Below are 27,314 nucleotides of genomic sequence, written 5' to 3' on the forward strand. Positions count from 1 at the left end.
GTTGAATCATAAGTACAAATGGTGCTTACAGTTGTGCACACTACTGAGGGATGCCCGTGGGGCAGACAGAAACAGAGTGTAGTCAGGCCTTGCTTACCATGTTAAGGCATTCATCAGTTTTCCACATAGGGAATAACTGAGAAATTAAAATATTTAATATCAGGCATGTTCTAATCATTGCACAAAATGCTGGTTACACAACTAGACACGAATTAGGGTTGGAGTTTACCTCCCCATCCCAGTGAGGATTTCCAGTAGGATATTTCTTTTGGACTCTTAGTGACATACATCGCATGGCAGCTGATCAAGCTCAACTTGTCACACAACGGCTGATTTATTTTTTATTTTTTTATTTATTTATTTTTGGGGGGGGGGTGGCAAAAGAAAAACACTTTTTTTTGCAGAGGGGCAAGCCCTCCTGCACTCCCACCCCCTGATAATTATATAGACCCACTGTATGATCACCCTATTTACCCCTGAACTATAGTCTTGTACAGAACTGCATCCATGTCTTACTAGCCGATTTTCGATCAGCTGTGCTGGCAGATGTTCATCGTGTTACACTGCTGCAGTCATTACACTTGGGGCTATCCTGCCGTCAGGCGGTTCCCCAGTCGGCCTGAGTTCCAAAGTCTTGGTCTGGCATCTGTTGCTGTTGCCTCCTCCGACGTCAGTGCGACAGGGGTATATAAGATGCAGCCGACGCCATTTTCTTCAGTCTTTCTTGCCGTGCGGTGCCAGAAGCAGTTCACAAGTGCCGGTCGGCCGACTCCTGAGATTTTCATTCCGAATCCAGAACCGAAGTCTTCTACAAATTAAAGTACCCTGTTGGGGAAACTTTTTCTTGCCTCAGACTGATGTCAGTAAAAGTTAATAACTGTATTTCTTGTGGGAAGCAAATACCTCATAAGGTTTCCACTCCTATTGTATTCCATGCCTAGGCCCAGACTACGACGTCACTGGTTGTCTGTTTTGTGCTAGGTTCAACAAGCGCACTATTAAACGTCGGTTTGATTTTGCCTGACATTATTTTGGCAGAAAATTCGATTACACCATGTCATCGGAACTTCCGACGACCGGAATACATAAAAAGCGCAAAGACAAGGACAGGCATCCGAGGCCCAAAACTGATGATGAGGCCTCTTCTAGGCCGGTCGCCGGTTCTCCAGTTTTCAGCGAGGCACCTGTGCAGCCCCTGATGACCGCTTCCACAGAACCACAGACTGCCTCCAACTCCCACGTGGAGCTGGCTGGGCCTTCGGACTCTCTAGGTTTTCAGCCTACCAAAACTAACCCTTCAGAGGGAACCGAAGTAGCTAAGCAATCCACAGCCTCAGAGGGTGTTTTCAGACCTACCCAGTTAACCATTAAACCCTCTACTAAGTCTAAGGCCCCCTTAAAAACAAAGAAACAAATGCAGCATTTTCCAGGACAGGCTTCCATGCCTAAGAAACAAATGCTCAAAATGGCCTAAGACCTAATCACCCTGATCAGGGGGTCCCATCCCTCTCCTGTTAAAAGGCCCAGACAGGATGCAGACTATGAATCTTCCGACCAGGTGTCCATTTCTTCAGATTCATCCTCAAAACTAGGATATTCTTTACCCCCTTATGAGGATTCTGATGCTGAGGAATCAATTCCATCAGCCTCTCCGCCTGAGGACTATTCCTTTGGGGAGACCTTACATACCATGAGGGAGCATTTCCATTGGGAAGGCAAGGATTACTCAGAGACTTCCTTTTATTGCCTCAACACAGACCCCTTGCTATTCTGCCAGTGTTAGATATTGTGGATGATGTGTACACTGAATCCAGCTTAAACCCTGACTCCTTACCTCCAGCCCCAGTTAAACCTGATAGATATTAGAGTCCCTGACTCTCACAAATTTCTGTATAAAAGCCCTGTTGCTGACCCTGAAACTATTTCTCAGGGACCCAAAGGGATTAAGGCCTCATCAGCAAAAAACCCAGTTCCCTCTGACAGATTCCAGAGCATTAGACAGATGGGGAAAGAAAGTATATATGTCTGCAACTTTAGCAATGAGAGCCTTAAATTGCCAGTTTCACGTGCTAAAATATCAGCAATTTTTGATGTCAGTTGAAACAAAAGATGCTTCCAGATTCAGATCCTCCTAATTTTAAAGACATGCAGGATTTATTGCATGCAGCTGAACAAGTGGGAAAACATACTTTGCAATGTGGGTTTGATTCCTTAGAGGCCTCCTGTAGAGCAGCAGTTACAGGCTCTGTCATTAGAAGGCATGCTTAGTTAAAAGAACATACGTTATCAGATCATGTTAAGGCAAAATTATTGGATGCACCTTTGCAGCAGGATGTGTTGTTTGGAGTTAAGGCAGAAGAGGTATTAAAGGAGATGGAGGATAAGGCAAAATCTATGCAAACGGTGAAGGATTTCTTACAGGTTCAGCCTCCTCATTTTAGCAGAAATTGGCCAACAAAAATTGGTCCTCTCCAGTCAGACAGACCTCAAAGGGGCAGATACAGATGTCCAAGAGGTAGAGGTCAAGCACAAGGTCCTTACAGGCCTCGACAATGGGGTGCACCAGGCCAGAAAGAAGGGGAAGACAGGCCACGACCTTATAAAAAGCAGCCTCAATGACTTCCCACTACAGCTGCCAAAACAGCTCTCTCTTGTCAGCCCCCTTAGGAAAACTGGCACTTTTCTATCACAATTGGCATTGCATCACCAAAGACAAATGGGTTCTCAACATTGTGTCTCAAGGTTACAGGTTCCACTTTCACACTCTGCCAAGGTTAAAAGGAATGCCAAATTTGCCACCAAATCAATGGGCAGAGGCTCAAAGACAAATTACAGCACTCATGGACATGAGAGCTATACAAAAGGTACCACCACAGGAGCAAGGACAAGGATTTTACTCAAGACTCTTTCTGGTTCCCAGAAAGGACAAAGCCTGGAGACCCATTCTGGATCTTTCTTTAAACACTTACCTGGATGTTCCGAAATTCAAAATGTTGACACTATAGCAGCTTCTTCCCATGCTGGGCAAGAAAGCTTGGCTCGTGACTTTGGACCTCAAGGAGGCATACCTGCATGTCCCTATCAGACAAAATTGCAGAAGATACCTCAGATTTCTAGGTGGTTCAATGCACTATCAATTCTCTGCACTGCCCTTTGGCTTATCTACTGCGCCCAGGGTCTTCACAAAGTGCCTGGCACCAGTAATTGCATTTTGCAGGCAAAAAGGAATTCAAATGTATCCATACCTGGACGACTGCCTGATTCAAGCAGAGAGCAAGGGCATTCTTCTAAAGCATCTGGTGTTCGTAAAAAAGTTGTTAAGTTGCCCGGGGTACACAGTAAATGAAAAGAAATCAAAACTAGTGCCCTCACAACAGATAATATTCCTGGGTGCCAGCTTGAACACAATGGCCTAGATGGCTTATCTCACGCCAGACAAGCAAGGACAACTGACTCAATACTTTCAGTTGATGGCAAAGTCCCAACTCCCTGCAAGAAAAATTCTGCAGGCCTTGGGCTACATGGCATCTTGCATACTACTAATTCCATATGCCGGACTGCATATGAGGAAACTACAATGGTACCTAAAGAGTGTATGGTCTCAACACTGTCAAAGTTTGGAAACAGTTATACCACTTATTCCTTGCCTTCAACAGGAGTTTCGATGGTGGGCTCAAGCTTGTCACTGCAACAAGGGACAGCCTTTTACTTGACCCACAGCCAGGCAAACACTGACAACAGATGCATCGGATTACGCCTGGGGAGCACACCTGGCAGGAAAATGTATTCAGGGCGAGTGACCCACAGAGCAAAGGCATCTTCACATCAATCAAAAAGAGATGCTAGCTGTACAAAATGCACTTATAGCTTTCAAGGACCTGCTGCATCCAGGACAACTACTACTAAAGACAGACAACACCACAGTTATGTGGTACGTAAACAAGCAAGGGGGCACACACTCCTACCCCCACTGCAGACAAGCCATGACCTTGTGGAACACAGCTCTAGACTACCAAGTTCATCTGCAAGCACAATTCCTGCCAGGAGAGAAAAACACACTGGCAGATGACCTAAGCAGAAACATCATGGATCCCCACGAATGGGAATTGAATCCACAAATATCCAGAATGATAACACATAAATGGTGGAACCCGGACATAAATCTGTTTGCATCCCCAATGAACTGCCAGCTGCAGAAATTCTGCACAAGGAGTTACCATCCACAAGCATGGAAAGTGGATGCCCTCTCATTCAGCTGGAAAAACCTGCAAGTATACGCTTTCCCTCCTTTACCTCTCCTTCCAAAGGTACTCATAAAAGCCGAGCAAGAAGAGCCAAAGATGATCCTGATTGCTCCAGACTGGCCACGCCAGCACTGGTACCCAATCTTAAAGAACTTAGCATATGAACCACCCTGGATTTTGCCTCAAATCCCACATTTGCTGACACAGCACAACAATCGGATACTTCACAGCCAGCTAAAGACCATAAACCTAGCTGCATGGAAAATTCCTTAGTCAAGCAAGCAATCCTCTCTCCAAAGCTGTTATGGATGTCATTTTGGAGGCCAGAAGGCCTAGCACCAGGAAAGCCTACTCGGATAAATGGAAGAGATTATGTGCCTGGAACCAGGCGCACAGCGTTGACCCTCTTGTCCCAAACATTCCTCAGATACTTCAATATTTAACTGAGATGCTGGACAAGGGCCTGTCCTTCTCATCCATCAAGATCCACGCCTCAGCCATTTCTGCTCATTACAACACGGATCCACCATTTTTTTCTAATCCTTTGCTCAAACAGTACCTCAGAGGGGCTAAAAACATAACCGCCCCGTAGAGCACCTACCCCAACTTGGGACCTCAACTTTGTTTTGGAAAATAACGTTACCTCCTTTTGAGCCAGCTAACACAGCAGAATTAAAATACATCTCTTGGAAAACTGCTCTGCTACTGGCAATAACATCAGAATTTCAGAATTACAGGCACTAATGGCAGTGGAACCTTTCCTCATTTTCCACCAGACAGGGTGTCTTTAAGAACTAACCCTACGTTTATGCCAAAGTTGGTATCAAGTGTGGCTCTAAACCAAACTATTCACTTGCCAACTTTCTATCCAAAACCACAGAACAAAGGGGTGAGACTACTGCATTCTTTGGACATTCACAGGCAGTTACGCTTTTACTTGGACAAAACCAAAGCTTTCAGAAAATCTGAGCAAGTATTGGTAGCATATGCTCCAGGAGCACAGGGAAAAGCCATTTCAAAACAGACTATCTCAAAATGGATAGGACATTGTATACATTTCTGCTATACTCACCATGGGAAACCTGTACCTAGCAGCATTAGATCTCACTCCACCAGGGCAACAGCAACTTCAACTGCCTACCTCAGAGGAGTACCTGCCAAGGATAACCCAAGTGCAATGACTGCAGCAACGTTTGCACTCTAACATCTACATTTATGGTAGGTACAAAACTGTACTTTTTTCAGGTTCAACAAGTTGTCCTTCAATAACTTGTTGGCAACCTACAGATAATATGCACCAAGTACCAGCGGAAGAGTTTTTCATCATCATGAGGGCATAATAAGGTAGTTATACAGATCATAAATGTAGACATAGGAAATGAGCTGTGATATACCTTTTATGTTATCAGTTGCAGAATGGGTAACCCTTTTTATTTATGAAGCTTTGGCTTTAATTACGAAGTGCTGGTGCTAACTTAAGTTTCACATAGATTCTGGATTCAAAATGAGGGATCTTTTAATTGTAATCCCGGATTAATCTGTTCTTTGAAAAAATGTTGATGACTGGAAGATTGGATTCTGCATTAATAAACAACAGCATGTGTATACTGCATTGCTGAGGGCATTTTTCATGCATGTTTTTTTGTACCCTAACACATGGGAAGAAAGAGATGAAAATAAGAGAAATAAATACATTTGCGAATTGCTCACCTGTAATTCAGGTTTTCAGTGGGGCTTCAATAGAGGTTGGGTAGGAACAAGATACTGCAGTCTACAAACTCCAGCCAGAATAACAACATGTCTGAGAGTTGGGGAGAGGGTGTGGATTGTATTTCCAACACTGGCAACTGAATGTTTCTACCTATAGTTTTGTGTTCAAGTTCATATACAGTACACAAAGGACCATGGGAAGTAATCAACAGTGCATAACTTAGTTAGAAGCCTGCTTCCCCTTTTACCATAAATCATTCAAGCACCAGGATTGCATCAAAAAGGAGTGTCCCGTGTGTTTGCATTTGTATTACAAGTGTGCCTGTTTATTTGTAATTTGTCATTTGTTTACAAGAAATCTGACCGGGATAATGTCCTGTTTTCAGTGGAGGCCTAAGGAGAAAAGCTCCACATTGACACAATATGGTTGCAGTTAAATTCTTAAAAAGCCTAGTACATAAGATTGACATATTAACCAAGTAAAAATTCAGATTCAGTTCATACATAGTGCAAATATTTCGACAGCTATAACAAGTTGAAAAAGAGCATTGTCAGTAGATAAAATTGCAGTTCTTAGATATGACATTAAAAACTTTTGAGTATACTCTTCGGAACAGAGATGAGTAGGTAATATAGCCTAAGTAAAAATATATATTTTTTTCTTCTTGTAAGAAATGGATTTTACTAATTCCTTCTTTTTGAAGTTGGTCAAAATTTGCTGGTGGTGGAAGGAGGGAGGCACTAGTTTAGCCTGGGGAAGTGCAGGAGCAGAGCAAAGTTTTATTTAAAGTTGGAGAGGTTGGAGGTAATTGAGATTGTGTTAAATGCTACAAGTTATGCTAGTCAGTGTACCATTTTAAGTCTTTATTTGAACATTATGTGAAGTGTATAATACATCTTTAACATCAGGTCTCGCAGTAATAAGTTTGAATCCCACCATTGCCAACCTAGTGTGTCACTCAATAGAAAAAATGTACATAAATCTGATTTACTGACCAGTTCACTGTATGCAGTGTGGCCTCATGCGCGCATATAGGGAATGTGAACTGCTTCACTGTGTATGGGCTTCCAAAATCCATATGCAGACTAGGACCACACCTTGACCACTTACTAAACTGAGTCTTATGGCTAGTAGCCTAGACTCCTTTCTCATCACTCTCTGTGGACCCTGGTATCACTCTCTGGACCCTGGTGTCGTCAGTGCATCTTACCCATGGTACTTGTCTTTCAAACAATCTCACTCTCTCACACACACAATTCCACGAAGGTTGGCAGACCTCTCTTGTTCCCCATATCTTTTATTCTGGCAAGGTAATACTGAAATAATTCTAGATTGGACTGGAGATCCAGCAACTTCTATGCCATTTTTGATCAGTATCCACAAAGTAATGATGATAAACATAAAGTGGTGAAGTTGGAGTTGGATGCCAGCAGTTTGACCACCAACAGTTTTTAAGTAAAACTCTCTTCTGAAACAAGTACCGTAATCTACAAATACGTACTAGCTGCACAATTTTAAAAGTGAATACATTAAAAATACTTGCTTGGATAATAAAGAACTTGGCTGGTTCAAGGAAAACTGCTTACTAGCAGCTAATGCCCTCACTGTCTCTGGCTGGAAGAACACTAACCCTTAACTGATCCTGAGTTATTACAGGATTATACATCAGATTGCAGACGTTGCATTGCAAAGATGTATCCCACGGCTTTGCCCACTTGAGTCAGTTCATTATATTTAGATTTTTCTCGCATACAATAAAAATAGCATTAAAACTATGAGGTGTTCACACCCTTCTACTAACTGCTTGTACCGGTTTCTTTTCACAGCTCTTGGCTCAGTTCCTTACCTGGCAACTCTCTTGACATTTTCTCCTGCAGTTACTGGCAAGCAATTATTTCCTTTGTCAGAGGGGGTGTGTGTGTGTTTGATGTGTTTGTGGTAGGGGTAGCAGTGATTGAATGTACATTTCAATGAATATGGTCTAGCGATCAAATGTATGTATGTCATTGTCAGTTCATGTGATTGAGTTGTTTTGTACCACATAGATTTGAAAGCAGAGTGGTGTATGTCTGTGAGTGGGGTGTATTTATTATCTAAGAAGGTGTCTCTTGGGGTTAACCCGACACACATGATTAAATAAGCAGTGTTTTTGTTTTTGTGGGTGATGTGCAAACTGTCAGAATTCGTTGAAATTGTGTATTCGTGTGTAGAAGGTGTCATTTCCACTGTTTTTGTGTAATGATATTCAGGGAACTTTTTGGGAATTAAAACTTTTCCTTGTATTTCAGTAAATGCTTCATTCAGTGAAAGTAACTACATATGTGTGTATTTGTAAGCCTAACAGTTGAACCTATGAACCTTTTAATGCTGTCTGGCCCGCTTTTCTATTAGCGTACTGAACCATCTTAGTTTAACATTAAAGTATATTTGTATGCTTTGTCTGTTGCATACCAACCTTAAGCTTCTCAAATTGTTGTGAAACTGTTCTTGAGATATAAAGCCTTCATGAATATCCTATACCTCCTCCTTGGGACTCATCAGCTGTGTAACTGGAAAACCAAGTCTGCTTTCATTTTATCCTTTCAGTTCAGTACCTTTTTGGAGAACTATTTTTTTAAGTGCTGTTCAAGGATTTCTGAAATTTGTTTAAGAGCAAATCCTTCTTCCATGTTTGAAATAGTGTTTCAAAATTCTTTGTCCTAGTTCATACAGTTCTCTCTTATTCCCTAAACAAGGGAGTAAGGATGAAGTAATTTTGTGTGATGTGCATACCTGTCAACCTGCAAACATTGAACATAGAAACAAAGGCCCTTGAAAAACAGGAACATCCAGCTAAAAAAAATCCGGGCATCTGATTATCATAACATTTAAATACCAAATAGCCCATAACTTTTCCTGCTTCCTGTAGGAATGTGGGATGCTACACATAAACATGTTTAAAAACAGTGTGTGGCAAAAATGATGGGAAGTCTAACTTCATTATCAAAGAGGCTGTAACATCTGTAAACTATTGAACTGTATTGCAAAATTCTACCACACAAGGCCATTTATTTGTGCTTCAGAAAAGGAGTTGTAGGATGCTAGTCCTCTTTCTGTAAACTATTGTTGCCACTAGTATGGTTAGTAGTGTGTTTTTGTGTAGTGGACAGTTTCAAAAATCACATGATGAGGAGGATTCCGAAAATTGTGTCAAGGAGTAAATCAAGCCCAAAAATAGGGACATACCTTCAAAAATAGGGGCATTCTAACTAAATTAGGCCTGAAAATAGGAATGACTAAATGTCTGAGACCGCCTTCTTAACTGCTTGTGTCATTTACAGAGTTGGCCATTTGCAAGTGTACCTTTTCCACATGTTTAGCTAATAGCATTATACTTTTATATAATACATGCAGCAAAACTTGGACTGGGGAGGTTAGGGCATCTTCTACCAGATCAGCAGCTACCACCACAGCCTTTTAAAATTTCCGCTCAGAGCATCTTATGACACTGTTACATGGACATTCACTTACTCAAAAGTTAAAAGCTGGATGTCCAGCTTGGACTTTGAATGGTATTTGCTGTGGTTATCCTTCAGACCATGCTATAACCCAACTATCTGTTACTTAAATTTGTGTGTACATTACATTGAACTCTTCTGTTTGTGTAATGAGCTTCTGCTGTGAGGATTCTTGTGATGAAAATGGTATAGTTGTGTCTGTCTGTTTGTGTGTACTCACCATTCAGCTGATGTTCAAGCAGTCAAGTAAGAATCACTACTGCAGGTTTGCTGGTCCCTGTATATAGTGAATTCTGTGCCAAATGCAAGTTTTATGATACTTTAAATAGCTATCTTGCACAGTTTTAAACCCATAGTGTTAGATGTATTTCTTTTTTTTTTTTTACAGTCTTATTTATTTTGGTTGGAGGTTTATTAAGAGTGTTTTTGGTAATTTTTTCCCATTTGGATTTATCTTTTGTCTGCTTATGTTGCTGTTTTTCTTTTGGCTTTTCCCAGTTAAGGGTCGCCACAGCAGAACGCCGGTCCTGTAATGATTGGCAGTAGATTTTTATGGTGCCGAGGTGCCAGCTCGATGCCAACTTTCAACAAAGGCACGCCCATTCACACATGTCTTTCGAATGCTACTCGACCGCGGGGAGGACATGCAAACTCCACGCAGAAGGCGCTCCAGCCGAGAATTGAACGGAGAGCCTCTTGCTGTGAGGCGACGACGCTACCGCTGCACCACTGCGGCTTACAATACATAGGTTATTATACGCTTTTAAGGATTTTTTTTTGTGAGGTCTGTTCAGCATTTCTTTGGCACTAAAAGAATTCTGGTAAATGCATGATTCACTATCTTTTGTGTCAGAGCTCCCTCTACTGGCATCAACATCTGCTCCCTCCTTGGGATTTCTGCTGAAAAATATCAAGCTGGGAGGACTGTCATCTGCCTTCAGCTAATTGATGTTCATATAATGAATTCCCACTGCAGTGATCTTCTCATTGGTATATACACCATCATGATTGCTTGCAACTGCAGTTCCTTGAAATAGTAGGACTATTTAAAACTTTCATTGTGAACACACACAGCAGACTTTGGGTTTCTTAATTATATTTATCACGTAACTATTCTTCGTTTCACTGTGATCTTTTGTTCACTTTGTAACTGTCACCAGAGTGATGCTTATGTATTTAATGCAGGATTTCTTCTGAAGAAACATTCTACATGCTCTGGTATACATTTTCCAGTTTCTACAGTAGAATCATTAAATTGGAAGTAGTTGCTAGTCTTCAAGTACAAAAGTAAAGCCTTCACCTGGGATGCTGGTATCTTCAGTTCTAGGCTAGCAGAATGTTGATAGAAAAGTGAAGGGAGGGTGACACGATATCTTGGCAATGGTAGTGCTTCCCTTAAGAGAGGACAGGATACTTGACTATGCGTGTTTGCATAACTCTGTGAGGGGTGTGAGACTCCTTGCAACACCTGTTCTTAGATTGATGACAGTTTCACTTTCCATTCTGTGACTGATTCAGTGATAGTGCAGCTTTCTCGCACTGAAAGAGAAAGAGAGAGAATTTCTTGGAGCATGTTGTTAGTCATGCAGTTGAATGCCTGCCAGCATTAATGTTTGTCACTGCTCTAACATGTAGAATTAAAATTGGAAGTACATTCTAGCCATTGGATACTTTCCCTTCATTTGGATGATGTTTCTTAAACTTTGCACACTAGTGATGCTGCATAGAATGGCTCTAGTAGTGAATAGTATTTGCATCACTATGATAGTTTTTCAGTAGCTGTAGTAGATGTATACGGTTTATCCATTATGCCCTGATCCTGATTTTGCTCATACATTGGAGGGTGTTTGAGCACATTTTAATCATGAGGCAGGGCGGTGTGGTGAAGTAGTATTGATAATGCTGGTCAGATTGTTGCTGTAATTCCTCTCCACTTCCATGTCTTTCGGCATTTCCCAGTTAGGGGTCACCACAGCGGATCACCTGTCCGCTTATGATTGGCAGTGGATTTTTTACGGTGTCGAGTTGCCAGCCCCGCATCCAACCTTCAAAGAAGGCACACTCACTCACGCACTCCCCTACCTGCATGTCTTTAAAGTTCACTAGAATACAGGGAGGACATGCAGACTCCACACAGAAGGCTCTCCAGCCGAGAATCAAACTGGAGAGCCTCTTGCTGTGAGGTGATGACGCTAACCGCTGCACCACCACGGCCATTCAATGTGCTGTACAGAAAAAAAATGTTCGTGCCTTTCCCCAGAAAGCAGGTACAGTGAGCAAAGGTAAATAAACATAAGTTAATGTCATGCGTACAAAATTTCTGCAGTGACAGTTGTGCTTTGATGTTTAACACATTATTAGGCCTCTCTAATCTGTTCAAGAATACAAAAGCATGGTAGTGTGTAATTTGAGTGGACATGAGTTTGACATTTCTATAAACAAAGAATAGTAAGTCTGTCCGTCGTAAACTTGGAGCTCTACTTTATAAATACAAGGAAAAATAAATATCCAAAGCATATCCAGTGACAGTGGAGCAGGGATAGTGATGTCAACTTTTTTTCAGTATTGCCCCTTATCTGAGCATGTGAATTCAGGCATCCCTGCGGTTGAGGGTGCCGATTTACACATTGCTTCCCCAAGGATATGAATGTACAAGTAGATAAACTTCGATTTTAGAGCGGTTAGTATGAAGTTTGATTGTTCCTGCTATGATTTTGAGGGCTTAAAGATTGTAAAAATGGCCAAAGACTGTCTGTATGATCCTGGCCATTAGTTAAAGAATGGAGTAAAGCAGACGTGAAGGTCTGCATGAAAGTGTATGGTACAATATGTGGTGTCATTCTGCTCAAGGAGAAGGGTTGGACATGTACATGCTTCATTGCTTGCTCCACTTTCTGTTTCTGTGAACATTTCAACACTAGTAAATGTGTAGGGCATCAGATCAGGGCAGTTATCCACCTTAGGGTAATCAGTTAGTGGGTGGTGGCCTGCAGTTTTCGTCATACAAGGTGCTTGAGTGAGGCTGAACTTGCTTCTGCACTGTACATTAGACTTGTTTTGCATGCTTTTCTAATTGTAACAAAAGCATTGTATTTTGTATTCTTTCTTCTTTACTCTGACATACTTATGTTTGGTTTGTGGTGGTTGTTATTGTTGTTGCTGATGTTGTGGCATTGTAGCTGTATGCAGAATCACTTTTCAAACATTTTACAAGTTATTTTTTTTTTCTTTGCTGTTACCAGGGAAGACTCCAGTCCAGAAGATAATATTTGGAAAGGTATCCTTTCTGTAGTTTTCTTTTTCCTAATCATCAGTGTTCTGGCATTTCCTAATGGTAAGTATTTATTGTTTAACTGTGTTATATTTTCATAGTTTTTTGTAACGTGCATGCACATTGATTCAACAGGGAGTAAGTGAATGCAATAAGGGTATAATCACTTGGTTCTTTTCTTTTTTAAATCTTTTCCCTTCTGCCTATCATCCATCAGCCCTCTGCCGGCCAACTAACCCATTTGTTCCCCATCACTGGGGTAAGGGCTTACTGGGAGGGGACTTTATTTAGACAGCCATTAAGGGTGGTGCAAGGGTTTTCTTTCTGGTCCTGTGTTTTCCCTGTGACCATACAGCTTGCAGAACTGAAGGGGAATGTGCAGTTGGATGTCTGTGCTTGTTCGTCCATTACTAATGCAAAGGACATTATCAGTAGGCAGTCCAGCCCCTTCCCCTCAAGCATGGGAAGTGGATTCCCCAGTCTTCACTGGAAAAGTTGCACTTCTTGATGTGCTCCCTGAGCACCTGCTGTCCTACCTGGAGAGGCAAGAGGACTATTCCCCTTGACTACTCTCCCTCCCTGCCTGGCTGCTGTAGTGCCGGGGCAATGAACTAAACCCCTGTCTCTCATATTGCATTAAGTGCACTGTTCCTCTGCACCATGGAGCCAGGCATATTTACGTAGATGTTCTTCGTGTTTCACTGTTGCAGTCATTACATTTCAGTAATCTGCTGGCAGGTTGCCCTCAGTCGGCCTGATTAACAAAGTCTTGGGTCCTGCATCGGTTGCTGTCCCTTCTTCCATGACGTCAGGTTGTCAGGGGTATAAAACATGCAGCCGACGCCATTACATCAGTCTTTCTTGCCGTGCGGTGCCCGAAGCAGAAGCAGTTCGCAAGTGCCAGTCGGCCGACTCCTGAAGTTTTCGTTTTCGAGTTTCAGAACCGAAGTCTTCAACTTAAAGCTAAGTACCCCATTGGGGAAACTTTTTCTTGCTCCTCTCCAATGTCAATAAAAGTTAATAATTGCATTACTTGTGGAAAGCAAATACCTCATAAAGATTTTCATTCATACTGTATTCCTTGCCTAAGCCCTGACCATGACGTACCTTGCTGTCGGTTTTGTGCTTTATTTAATCAGCACACAATCCGTTGTCGATAATTTTTGCCTCTAAATATTTCGGTTCTTGGTTTAGTTATCTAGAAATGTCATCGGTTAGCCATCCGACTACTGGGATTCTGAAAAAACGCAAAGATAAAGACAGAGACAGGTCGCCAAGGTCCAAAACAGCCAACAACGCTTCTCCTAAGCCAGTCGCCAGTTCGCAGGTACTCAGTGAGGCGCTTTCGCAGCCCCTGATACCCGCTACTTCTGATTCGCAGGCCTCTACTGAGACCCATTCAGAGTCCGGTATGCCGTGAGATGCTTCACCTATGGAACCTGCGGATGTCTCTACCTTGGATGGGCCTGGAGCCACTGTGCAGGCACTGGCTTCTGAGGGTGTATTCAGGCCTACAGACTTGCATATTAAATAGACACCGCCTTCTTTACTAAGGCCTAAATCTCGATCCATGTCTAAAAAACCGACACCCAAGCCACATGTTCAGTCCCCTATGCCTAAAAAACAAATTATAAAAATGGCTGAAGATCTAATTACTCTAATCAGGGGTAGTCGACCCCCCCCCCCCCCCAAGAGACCTAGGGCTGAGCTTGATTATGAATCTTCTGATCAGGATTCTGTTTCTTCTGACTCTTCTGATGACCTGGATTTGTCCTTACCTACTTATGAGGATTCTGATGCATAGGATTCTATTTCCTCTGCTTCCCCTCTTGAGGATTTTTCTTTTGGGGAAACTTTACATACTTTAAGGGAGCATTTCCACTGGGAAAGCCAGGAATTTTCTGATTCAAAAAAGAGGCTTAGGGATTTCCTCCTATCTCAACATAGGCCTTTGGCTATTCCTGCTGTACTAGACATTGCTGATGATGTGTCCTCAGAATCCAGTTTGGCCCCTGATTCCCTGCCTCCGGCTCCTAGTAAACCTGACAAGATACTACAGGGTTCCTGAGTCCCACAAGTTCCTTTTCAAAAATCATGTTGCAGATCCAGAAACCATTTCTCAGGGACCCAAGGGCATTAAGGCTTCTACTGCTAAAAATCCTACCCCTTCTGATGGAGACTCCAGGGCACTGGATAGATGGAGTAAAAAGGGTTATACTTCTGAAACCTTGGCAAACAGAGCTTTAAACTGACAATTTCATATGTTAAAATATCAACAGCATATTATTGGACTGCTTAAACAGAAAATGATTTTGATTCCTGACTGTGTGGAAAATAAAGATTTACAGGATTTGATGCATTCTGCTGAACAAGTTGGAAAACATACTTTGCATTGTGGTTTTGATTCTTTAGAGGCCTCCTGCAGGGCTGCTGTTACTGGGTCTGTGCTTAGAAGGCATGCTTGGCTTAAGGAGCAATCTTTGCCTGTTCATGTTAAAGCTAAATTGTTGTATGCTCCTTTAAATCAGGACCGTCTGTTTGGCAATAAGGCTGAAGGAGTTCTAAAAAAGATAGAAGATGAAGCTAAATCTATGCAAACAGCTGAAGGAGTTCTAAAAAAGATGGAAGATGAAGCTAAATCTATGCAAACAGTTAAAACTTTCTTACAAGTGCAACCTCCAAGATTTAGTAGGCACTGGCCTACTAAGAATTGGTCCTTTCCAAACCCTTCCAGATCCTCTCAAGCCAAACCCAGATACAGCAAATACCCCAGGTTTCAGTCCCAGGAGACTCTCAGAACTAGGCAATGGAGGGCCTCCACTTCCAAATATGGAAATAACAAGACACCCCCCTATGGCAAACCATCTCAATGACTTCCTTTTAAAATTACCAAGCACTTCTCTTTTAAACGTCCCTTTTGGGGGGAAAGATTGCTCTTCATGCAAAGAACTGGGAGCTCATAACCCAGGACAAATGGGTTTTAAATATAGTGTCCCAGGGATACAGATTTCATTTCCACATGTTGCCAACACCAAACGGGTGGCCAGACCTGCCCCCAAATTAGTGGGCAGAGGCTTAAAAACAAGTACTTTCCTTCTTAAGCATGGGGGCTATTAAACTGGTACCAGAAGAGGAAAAGGAACAAGGTTTCTATTCCAGGCTATTTCTGGTGCCCAGAAAAGAAAAATCATGGCGTCCAATCCTGGACCTGTCTACTCTAAACACCTTTCTGGAGATTCCAAAATTCAAGATGCTGACTCTTCACCAGTTACTTCCTATGCTAGGCAAAGACGCCTGGTTGGCAACTCTAGATTTAAAAGAAGCATACCTGCACATCCCATTCAGGGAATCTTGCAGAAGATACCTACGCTTCAAAGCAGGCTACTTGCATTATCATTATCAGTTCTTTGCACTGCCCTTTGGCTTGTCCACTCCGCCCAGGGTATTCACAAAATGCCTAGCTCCAGTCATTGCATTTTGCAGGCAAAGAAATTTTCAAATTTATCCATACCTGGACGATTGTCTAATTCAGGCAGAAAACCAGGGCATACTTCTAAATCATCTGGCATTTGTAAAAAGGGTTCTAACTTGTCTGGGGTTCACCATAAACGAAAAGAACTCACAACTGGGTACCCTACCAACAGATTACATTCCTGTGTGCAAGCTTGAATACAACTGCCCAGATGGCTTTCCTCATGCCAGAGAAGCAAATTCATTTGGTAACTTACTTCAAACAAGTGGCCACAAAAACCCTGCTATCTGCAAGACAAATACTGCAAGCCTTGGAGTCCATGGCCTCCTGCATTCTTCTAATTCCATATGCAAGACTGCATATGGGGAAACTACAGTGGTATCTAAAAGTCTGTGGAGTCAAAATTGTCACAGCCTGGAAACATTGATTCCTATCCTACATTGCTTACGCTTGGAGTTCCTATGGTAGGCAGAAGCCTGCCACCAAAACAAGGGACTGCCATTCACACTATCCCCTTGCCACCCAAACCCTAACTACAGACACATCAGACTATGCATGGGGGGCTCACCTGGCAGGGAAGTGCATTCAGGGGCAAATGGAACCCAAATCAAATGCACCTACACATCAATCAAAAAGAAATGTTAGCTATACAGAATGCTATGACAGCCTTCAAGGACTACATTCTTCCAGGACAACTAATGGTAAAGACGGACAACACCACAGTTATGTAGTACATAAACAGGCAGGGGGTACACATTCCTTCCCCCTCTGAAGACTAGCCATGGCATTGTAGAACACAGCCTTGAACTACCAAGTGCATCTACAAGCTCAATTCCTGCCAGGAAAATTGAATACACTGGCAGACGGACTAAGTAGAAACCTCATGGACCCACACAAGTGGAAACAGGAACCACAGATTTTCAACATATTGACAAGTGAATGGGGGAGCCCAGACATAGATCTATTTGGCTCCCCCCAGAACTACCAGTTGGACAAGTTTTGCACAAGAACTCCCCACAAACAAGCCTGGAAAGTGGATGCTCTGTCCTTCAGCTGGAAAAACCTTATCAGTCTATGCCTTTCCCCCTCTGCCTCTGCTCTCTGAAGTACTACTAAAAGTCACACAGGACAAACCAAGGATGATTTTGATTGCTCCAGACTGGCTGTGCCAACACTGGTACCCCCTCCTGAGCAGTGTGTCGCAAATATCTCCATGGCACCTGCCTCAGACTTCTTCCCTGTTGTCTCAGCAGGAGAACCAAATTCTGCACCCTCAGCTTCCAACATTGAACCTTGCAGCCTGGCTAATCACTTAAATTCACCCTTATCATCCCTCAGCAAACCTGTGATGGATGTCACCTTGGAGGCGAAGAGACCTAGTACTAGTAAATCTTATGCTGACAAATGTAAAAGATTCTGTGCCTGTAACCAATCTTTAGGAATGATTACAGCAGCACCCATTTACCACAGATTTTGCAATACTTAACTGAGATTCTTCACAAGGGCCTGTCTTTTTCCTTCATTAAAATCCACGCCTCCGCTATTTCAGCTCACTATGACACAGACCCCACCCCTCTTCTCTCATCCTTTGCTCAGTCAGCATCTCAGAGGGGCAAAAACTTGAGACTACCCAGGCGAGCTCCTACCCCTGCCTGGGACCTTAACTTTGTTTTGGAGAAACTCACTCTACCTCCTTTCGAGCCAGCTGCTACTGCAAACTTAAAATTTCTTTCTTGGAAAACAGCCTTCCTTTTAGCAATCACTTCAGCTAGAAGGATATCTGAATTGCAGGCCCTTATGGCAGTGGAGCCTTTCATCATCTTTCATGCGAACAGGGTATCTCTCAGGACCAACCCATCTTTCACGCCCAAGGTGATTTCCAGTGTGGCTCTTAATCAGTCCCATTAATTTGCCAACCTTCTTTCCCAATCCACAGAACAAAGTGGAGCAGATTCTTCATTCCTTGGATGTACACAGACATCTTAGATTCTACTTGGACAGGACTAAATCTCGAAGAAAATCTGAACAATTGCTGGTAGCATTTGCTGCAGGGGCAGAGGGGAAGGCTATTTCAAAACAAACCATTTCTAAATGGATAAGGTATTGCATTAATTTCTGCTATAAGCACCATGGAAAACCTATCCCCCAGGGGATCAGATCTCACTCCACCAGGGCTGCATCTACTTCAACAGCCTTTCTCAGAGGTGTTCCTACCAGGGACATTCTAGAAGCTGCTACCTGGAGTTCTGTTCATACTTTCACCAAACATTATCATTTACCATTTTTCTCTAAATCCAGAGCTGGCTTTGCCACTGCTGTCCTGCAGGGCCTTATAGCTGGACCTTAAGCTGTATAATTCCCACCACCCAACCATAGCTTTGGGAATCTGCCCAAATGTAATGACTGCAACAGTGAAACACGAAGAATATAGTACAGTTGTGTACACTTACCATAAATGTAGATGTTTGAGTGTATTCACTGTTGCAGTCCTGGTTACCCTCCCTCCAGCCCCCTAGTTTTTTCTGGCTATACCTCTACTTTCCTTTGCTATGCCTAAAAGCCTTTTTGGTGTATTTGCTTTTGGTTGGAGGTATACTTTTGTGTTTTTGTGTTTATTTGCTCCCCATTAGGGGGGCACCGACATCTGGGGCAAGAAAAACTGATGTAATGGTGTTGGCTGCATGTTTTATACCCCTGACGACCTGACTTCATGTAAGAAGGGACAGCAACCGATGCAGGACCCAAGACTTTGTTAATCAGGCCGACTGAGCGCAACCTGCTAGCAGATTACCCAGATGTAATGACTGCAACAGTGAATACACTCTAACATCTACATTTATGGTAAGTGTACACAACTGTACTTTCTAGAGAGTTCTAGTTAAATTTTAGGGTATCAAGAAAGTACTTATTTTCATAAGGTTTACTGCTGCAATCATTGCTTCAGGAAACTCTTCCACATGTGGGTGATGCACTGTTCAGTGTTTGAGCCAAGTACCTTCTCCCTAGGCTGGCCCATGTCATCTTCATTACAGATGTCTTCATGCTGGTGGTATAAGGACTGTATGGCCAAGCATCTTCAGTCTTCAGTTCTTTTATTCCATGCTCTATAAAGTGTTCAGTCAGGCTAAGTTACAACTGGAGTCCAGCATCTGTCAGCTAAATAGCCATACTGGGTAACCTTGGTTACTTGATGTCTAATAATGGTTGATTTTATGAGATGCGCTTGGTAGTTTGGGAGTTCCCTTTTTGGGTTAAAAATTAAGACGAAAATTCCAGGGGCTTCCTGCTCTGAAAAAATACAAATTCCGGGGGAGGCCTTTTTAAATTCCTGGTTTTTAAAACAGCTTAAGTTTCCAGGAAAATTCTCTCTGAAAAAAAAGAAATTTCCGGGGGAAGCAAAATTCCCGCTCCCTTTTTGAAAGGTTCAGATTTCCAGGTTAAAAGCTCTTAAAGAGAAGTTTTTTTATACGTAAAAACACCCCCCCTTTGGTTTTTCCCTTGATAATATTGCTTCTTCCCGTTTAAACACGCCCAGAAATGTGGGAAGGTGTGAAAAGTCCAAAGAAACTGGGTTTGGTTCCTAGTCCAACCCCCCTTCAAATTTAAACACGCCAGCCAAAATTTCGGAACTCTTAGGGTCCGGTAAACTGGTTCTTGGGTTTCTTTGTCCAAGGAAAACCCCCCCTGAAAATGTCAATGCATTTTTCAGAGTTTCTATTAGGGTGCTGTTTACTTGGGCTTTGGTTTTTAAAAAAACGGCCCGGAAATGCAATGGAAATTTTTAAAACCTGTCCCCCAAAAAAAAATTTTTGGAATTCTTTAACAGGGTTTTAAAGAAGGCAAGGAAAGAAAATTCGTTAAAGCCTTCAAAAAATTCGAATAAAACTAGGATGGGTCAGCAATCTTTCAACAAGAAAGGGGAAAACCAAATTTTTCCTTTCCAAAAAATCCTAAACTGGGGTTTTCAGAAACCGTTCCACCACAAAATGGGTGGAAATAACAATTGGGCTTCTCTCCCTAAAAAAGCTACCCTTCTTTCCCAGCCAAGGGAATTTTTAAAATACAAAATCCTAAAAACTTGAAGGGAAAATTTTCCTAAAAAATAACAATTCTTTAAAAAGGAAAGGGAACTACCCCTCAGCATCCATTTAAATATCTCTTAGGGGTCCAATTGGAAGTCCTCAGGGGTAGAGTTCGTGTTACCTTCTGCGCATCGAGGTTCTTCGCTTCGCGCCATTTTCCCGTCTTTTCCGCGGCCGAACAGAGAATTGCCGGTCAGGGTTTAGTCGAGTTTACCGTCTAAGCCGAACGAGTTCCCCAAATTTTTGGGCATTTGGTCCTGCAGATTTCGAGTCAGGTGAATTTAAACCGGGGGAACCAATACAAAGGTTTAATCCTTTGGGGAAATTTTTTTTTCCTGCCCAGTTTACGGTTGTCGGGTGGAATTTTTTACTTTGGAAGGTACGCTAGGGATTATTTGTGAAATTGTTTATGCCGTTGTGGTTCCGCCTTTCAGAAACAACAATAAGAGGAGGCGGAGTCCGGAGTATTGAAGGGTCAAAAGCCCTGGCCTTCCTTTCTAGCGGGAAAAAAAAGTGTCCAGTGAGGAACCCAGGCGGGGCTTTAAAGGGAGCCGGTTTCCCAAGGAGTAGGGTTTTCAGCCAACTGTTAGGAGGCCCTCTCAGGGCCGAGGGGCTTCTGAACTTCCTCTTGCAACTCCCTTGTGCTTTTGAGTAGAGGCCAACACTTTAGGGCTTTGCAAAGGTTTGCTAGAACATGTTAATTTCAGATTTGGGAAAAGATTAGAGTTTTCCCCCTATAGACTAGGGGGGAAGATTATTTAACTTTCCCTTAGATCTTCTTTGGGAACTTAATTTTTTAAACCTTTATGGGGGGGAGATTACTCATCAAAAGGAATTTTTTTTTCCCCGAGCTCTTCATCCTGTTTAATTGGGGAAGATTACTTGCCAGAAAAGGGTTAGGGGTTCTTTTGCCCCAGCAAGCCCTTTGTATTCCCGTGTGAAGTTAGATTTTTTAAGGCCCTTGGACCCGAAACTTCCCGTCCTTAAGGTAAGTTTGGGCTAAAATCCTGTTTTGTTAAAAAGGGCCAGGGCCCAGAAAGTGGGGAAAGGTATAACTTTTTTAAAATGACTTAAAGCAGTTTATGGTGAAAAAAATATTCTTTTCCCCTTACCATAGGGCTTGAATAATTCAAGTGAAAAAAGGAATCTTTTCAAATTTAAATTGGGGATCTTTGCGGGGTTTGATTTTAAGTTCCCTTTTTTTTTTGTTACTGGTGTTCTTTGCATGTGGTTAAGCACCTTTCCCGCATGTTAAGCGTTTTTGTCCCTTTTTAGCATGATGGTTGGGTCAGAATTAGCGAGTTTTAAAGAAATTTGGAGTCTTAAGTCTATGGTTGTTTGGGGGTGAAACGTTTAAAGAAAATTTGGCCAACATGAATTTGGATTTTTCCAGCCTCAAGTTTGTAGGCCTGGAGGGGCAATTTTTAGGTTATCAGGGGTTCCAGAGGGGGGCAGGGTCAGTCTTGCCCGATCGCCTTCACCTGCCAGATTTTGGGGGAGGCCCTTGAAGGAAAGACGCCTTTCAAACTGCATGGACTCGCCGAGTCCTTTTGGGGGAAAATTTCTCTTTTAAAGAAAAATTATTTAATCCCCAAGGGTGCGGGTTCTTTTCACAAGAACCACACAATCCCCTTTCAAAGGCATCCCGGTTTCCCCCTTCCCAAAAAAAAAGGGTACGCGTTTCTAGTTTCCCAGAAGGGGATTAGCCATTGTTCAAAACTTTTGGGAAATTTTCCCGTTCCAGTACCAAAAAAAACCGTGGGAAAATTTTGGATTTATTATCCCCAAACTTACTCATTCCCAATTAAGGTTAGTTCAGAATTTTTGCTGGGAAATCATATGGGCTTTGGATCCGGGCTTACCCCTGGCCCAAAGGTAATTCAAAAGTTTTGGTTTAATGGGGAATTTTTTTTCAGCTTGCATTCCCTTTCTTACTTGCCGGTATTCCAAAGGGGCCCTAAGCTTCTTATTCAAGGGATTCAAAATCCTTATTGGACGCGCCCATTCCTCAAAAAACCCCCCTAAAACTGGGAAAACAAACAGGGAAAATGCCTTACGGAAAAAAAAAGTCCGTTTACCCCCCCCAAGCGTGCTTTCTGGGGGAGCTAATAAAAGGCCCAAAGGCCTTTTAACCCCCCCCAAACAAAAACTGCATTTACTTCCATTATCTCAAGTGGCGACTGCAAGGACAGTCCTTCAAATTTTTCTCAGATTTGGTGTTTAATGCCAAACGATTGGGAACGCAAGGATTTAAAAATTTTAAAACAGATGCCAAAATTTTAAGTCATTTAAATTAAATTTTTAAAAAGGCTTGGGGGCTCAGGAAATTACCTAAACAAGGGATTTCCCCCCCCCGGGGATTTTTAAGAAATCCTCGGGGATGTTTAAAAAAGGGGGGGAAAAAAAAGGGGAAAACCCCTCTACTTAGGGAAAGTTTAGGGGGGTTACCCCTTTTTCCCAGGGTTTTCTGCAGACAAAAAACTTCATGTTACACAACCCCAAAGGGGGGAAAAATTTTTATTTTCAGGAACAATGATTTTATGGGGAAATCAAACCTGAACTGTCTTTTTTCCCCCGCCAGGGGCAAGTCCCACAGTGAAAGGAAAATCTGGTCCCCCAGTGGAAAACTTCATGTTTTTAAAATTGCTTCGGGGGTCCAAATAGACGGCCCCCCAAAAAAGCTCCAAAAATTGCCAAAGGGGGCATCAAAGCTTGGAAAGGGTCTTGCTTTCTTGGCCTTATTCAGCCTTTTACCCCGCCCCCTTTTTAAAGGTTTCAAATCCAACAGCCGGATATTTTGTGTAGATTGGCCTCCAACATTAATTTAAGGAGCTTTTAAAGAAAATGGCCTTTTTTGAAATTTTATTGAAAACGGATTGAATTCAAGCTTAATTTATTGTTGGATATTCTGTTTGAACAGGTGGGCTCCCTTTCCCCAACAAGTTTTTTTAAATTTATTATGGAACTGGGCCTGTCAGGAAATTAAAAAAAAGGAAAGAATTTTTAGTCACGTTTTGGGATTTCAATTTTGGTTGGAAACTTACTAATTTTGGCAAAATTTGCTTTTTAAAATTCATGGCGCTTTCGTCCCATATTTGAATTTTTTTCACCTTTGCAAGCTTTTTTGACAAAGAAAAAACCCCCTCCCATCCTCTTATCCAATTTTTTTTTAAAATTCTTACAACCCTTTTTTGCCTTGCGAATTAAAATTTTAGGAAAGTTTTCTTTGGATTCCAAGAAGGGTTCTATTGCAGGCCCTTTGGCAGTAGAGCCCCTTTTTTTTTAAAACAGGGACTTTAACCCCTTTTTCCCAAAGGGGGTTTTGTTGGGTTTCCCCTTTATTTCCATTTTTGCAATTCAAAAAAAAAAAAGGGGAAAAATTTTCACATTTTGATTACAAGGGCCTATTTGGAGGACTGATTTTTTGGGATCTCAGCATTACTTTTTTTTTTTTAAGCAGGCCCGGTCCCAAAAAATTTTTATGGATTGGTTTTTCATTGCTTTTTATTCCCCCTCAAAAATTCCCTGGGATTCCCATTCCCCGGGACTGCCAAAAGACTAAGGGGGGGGGGCTAAATATTTGGGGGGTCTTGGAGTTTAAATTTTTCTTTCCCTCCCTTTATTGTGGTGGTTTTGCCAATTTTTATAGGATTTGTCAGTTGTATTTTTTTGACCTCCCCTTTTGCTTTGGGATTTTCCCCGAGGGCTGGGAAGGGGGAAAAAAAAAATAGTACTTTTGTACCCCCATAAAGTTGCGAGGTTCCCCTTTTCGCCAATTTATCCCCTTCCCCTTTGTTTTAGGGTGGGAGGGATTTACATCTTTTAAATTTTTTTTAATTTTCAATATTTACTGTTTTTTTTCGGTTTTTTGGGCTTGTTTTTTTCTTCTCCTGGGGCAAAAAAGGCGGAAAAAAGGGCATGCGCATTAGTCCCCTTTTTCGCCGTTGCCCCCGCCGACCCCGTTTTCTTGGATTTCCCCCCTGGGGGCTATATACCCAAATTTTCAACTGCAGCAAGGAATTAACATTCATTTTGGGGGACAAACTTATTTATCCCCTTTTGGGGCCCCAGCCAATTCCAAATTTGCGGGTTTGTTACCTTCCCAGCCATGGGGGGATATTTGGTTAGATTTTTTTATTTTTCCCGGGGGCCCCGCATTTGAAGGCCGGTGGGCCCACCCGAGGGGGTCCGTCTGGGTTTTAATAAAGCTGACCCCTTTGGGGGCACTTGCCCAGGAGTCGAAAAAACAATTCTTTCTTGTGGGGCAAATACCTCTGGACCCCCAAATTTTACCTTTCCAGGAACCCCCAAGGTTTTTTGCTGGTTTTAATCAAATATCAAAGGTTTGCTTTGCCCTTCTTTTAGGAAAATTTTTAAACCGGATACCACCCACCTAAACCAAGGTAAGGGCCACCTAGGAAAAACCGACCCCCCTTTGGGCCTTCCTGGCCCTTTTCAGGAGGGCCAGACCCCGATAAAGCTAACCCCCGAACCGCTCCCCGGTTATAAGAAGTGCCTCTGCATACAGAATTCCCTCAGGGAAAAAAAGGTTCAGAACTGCTTTGCATCCTTTAACTTTCAAAAAATTTGTCCTCAAGTTTCTCTCTCCTCAGATTCTTCTGAGGAACAGGATTACACTTTTCCACCTTATGAGGATTCTGATGCTGAAGACTCTATTCTCTCAGCATCTCCCCCGGAAGACTATTCCTTTGGGGAAACATTACATACCATGAGGGAACATTTCCACTGGGAAGGCCAGGATTACTCAGATTCTAAGAAAAGGCTCCGAGAGTTCCTTTTATTACCCCAGCACAGACCTCTTGCTATCCCTCCTGTTTTAGATATTGTGGATGATGTCTACTTGGAGTCTAGTTTAAATCCAGACTCTCTACTTCTTGCTCCAGCCAAACCAGACAGATACTACAGAGTACCTGACTCGCACAAATTCCTTTATAAAAGCCCTGTAGCTTACCCAGAAACCATATCCCAGGGTCCTAAGGGAGCAAAAGCTTCTATGACTAATAATCCTGTGCCCTCTGAAAGAGATTCCAGAGCCCTAGATAGATGGGGAAAGAAAATATACACCTCTGCAACTCTGGCTATGAAAGCATTAAATTGCCAGTTTCACATGTTGAAATATCAACAATTCCTGATGTCTCAGTTAAAACAAAAAATTAGCACACATTCAGAACAGCCAAAATTCAAGGAAATGCAGGATCTGTTGCATGCAGCCGAACAGGTGGGCAAGCATACTTTACGATGCGGATTTGATTAATTGGAAGCTTCCTGTAGAACAGCTGTTACTGGCTCTGTCATTCGTAGACCTGCTTGGTTAAAAGAGCAAACCCTCCCTGACCATGTTAAAGCAAAATTATTAGATGCACCTTTACAACAGTATGTATTATTTGGTGTCAAAGCACAAGAGGTATTAAAGAAAATGGAGGATAAGGCTAAATCTATGCAAACGGTCAAGGATTTCTTGCAGGTACAACCCCCTCGCTTCAGCAGAAATTGGCCAACAAAAAATTGGTCCTTTCCGCTTCAGACAGATCACAGAGGGGCAAATACAGACGCCCAAGGGGCAGAGGTCAGTCACAGGGCCCTTACAAACCTCGCCAATCTGCTACCCAGAAAGGAGAAGACAGGCCCCAAGTTAGCAGAAGGCAAACACAATGACTCTAACCTCAATCTACCAAGCAAAATCTCTCCTGGCAGCTCCCTTGGGAGGAAAACTAGCATTTTTTTGCAGACAACTGGCACATCATCACAAAAGACAAATGGGTTCTAAACATTGTCTCTCAAGGATACAGATTCCACATGTTCTTCATTCCACATTGCTGCAGTCCTAACTATTGGGTAGTCCGCTGTCCAGTCGGCCCGAATACCAAAGTATATGGCTGACGTCGGTCAGGGCGCATTAGACTGACGTCAGTACGTCAGGGTACTAATGCGCATGACCGACGCCATATCCTCAGTCTTTTTTGCCGCAGGGTCCGATGCAGAAGCAATTTTGCGAGTGCAGGTTGGCGTTCTGAAAGTTTCTGAAGCCAGAGTTTCAGACCGAATCAAAGTTGGCTAAGTACCCCGTTGGGGAATATTTTGTTTTTTCTTGCCTCAGTATTTAACCGGATGTCAGAAAAAGTGAATAACTGTATTTCTTGTGGGAAACAGATACCTCATAGGGATTACCATACTTTGTGTATACCTTGTTTAGGGCCTGAGCACGACGTTGTTGGATGCCGCTCTTGTGCTAGATTTAACAAACGCACTATTAAGAGAAGGTTAGACTGTGCCAGGTTAGTGTTTGGGAAGCATTGTAATTATAAAATGCCGTCGGATGCTCCGGCCGCTTCGCTAAAAACGCAAGGACAAAACAGCCAAGCCTAGAGTGGAGGAACCGACAGTCCCAGACGACGGTTCTTTACAGGGCTCAGTGGAGCCGGAGGTTTTGCCAGGTGTTTCTTTGGAGTCTCAGGGAGAGACTTTACTGTTACAGGATGTATCCTCTCAGGAAGTAGGCCAGGCTGAGGGGCTTCTCAGGTGGCTGTTCTTCCTCTCTTCCTAAGGTGGTCAGAGCCTCCCCTTCTGTTTCCAAGGCTTCTTTGAGGGGCAGGCCGAGTTTTGCTTCAGTGGGGTTTCTCCTAGTACTTCAGGGTCTTTGCCTAAGAAACATATGCTTAAAATGGCAGAGGATTTGATTACTATGATAAGAGGTTCTATGCCCCCTCCTGATAAGAGGCCTAGGGTGGAATCTGAGTTTGAGAGTTTTGAGCAATGCTCGGAGGCTTCTGAGTCTTCGCTGAAGACTTGCAGGAGTACCCTCCTTATTCTGATTCTGATGTGGATGATTCTACTCCTTCAGCTTCCCTCCTGAGGATTTTTCATTTTCAGAGACTCTGCATTCCATGAGGGAGCATTTTAAATGGGAAGGTCAAGATTTCTCTGATTCCAGGAAAGGCTTAGGGAATTCTTGTTTTACCCCAGCACAGGCCTTTAGCTATACCTCCTGTTTTGAATGTGGTGGAAGATGTTTTGCA

General features: G+C 42.6%; 1 protein-coding gene across 1 annotated transcript in view; it reads left to right on the plus strand.

Moving 5' to 3' along the window:
* The window catches only part of PTDSS1 (phosphatidylserine synthase 1), an 811,205-nt gene that overhangs the window by 107,483 nt on the left and 676,408 nt on the right, over positions 1–27,314 (plus strand). The window contains exon 2 of the mRNA XM_044065621.1: positions 12,695–12,786. Coding sequence (XP_043921556.1) covers positions 12,695–12,786 — 92 coding nt within the window. The remainder of the gene's footprint in view (positions 1–12,694; positions 12,787–27,314) is intronic.

This window comes from Protopterus annectens, chromosome 3.part0, assembly GCF_019279795.1.
Source record: "Protopterus annectens isolate FY-2018-M chromosome 3.part0, PAN1.0, whole genome shotgun sequence".
NCBI classification, from domain to species: Eukaryota; Metazoa; Chordata; order Ceratodontiformes; family Protopteridae; genus Protopterus; species Protopterus annectens.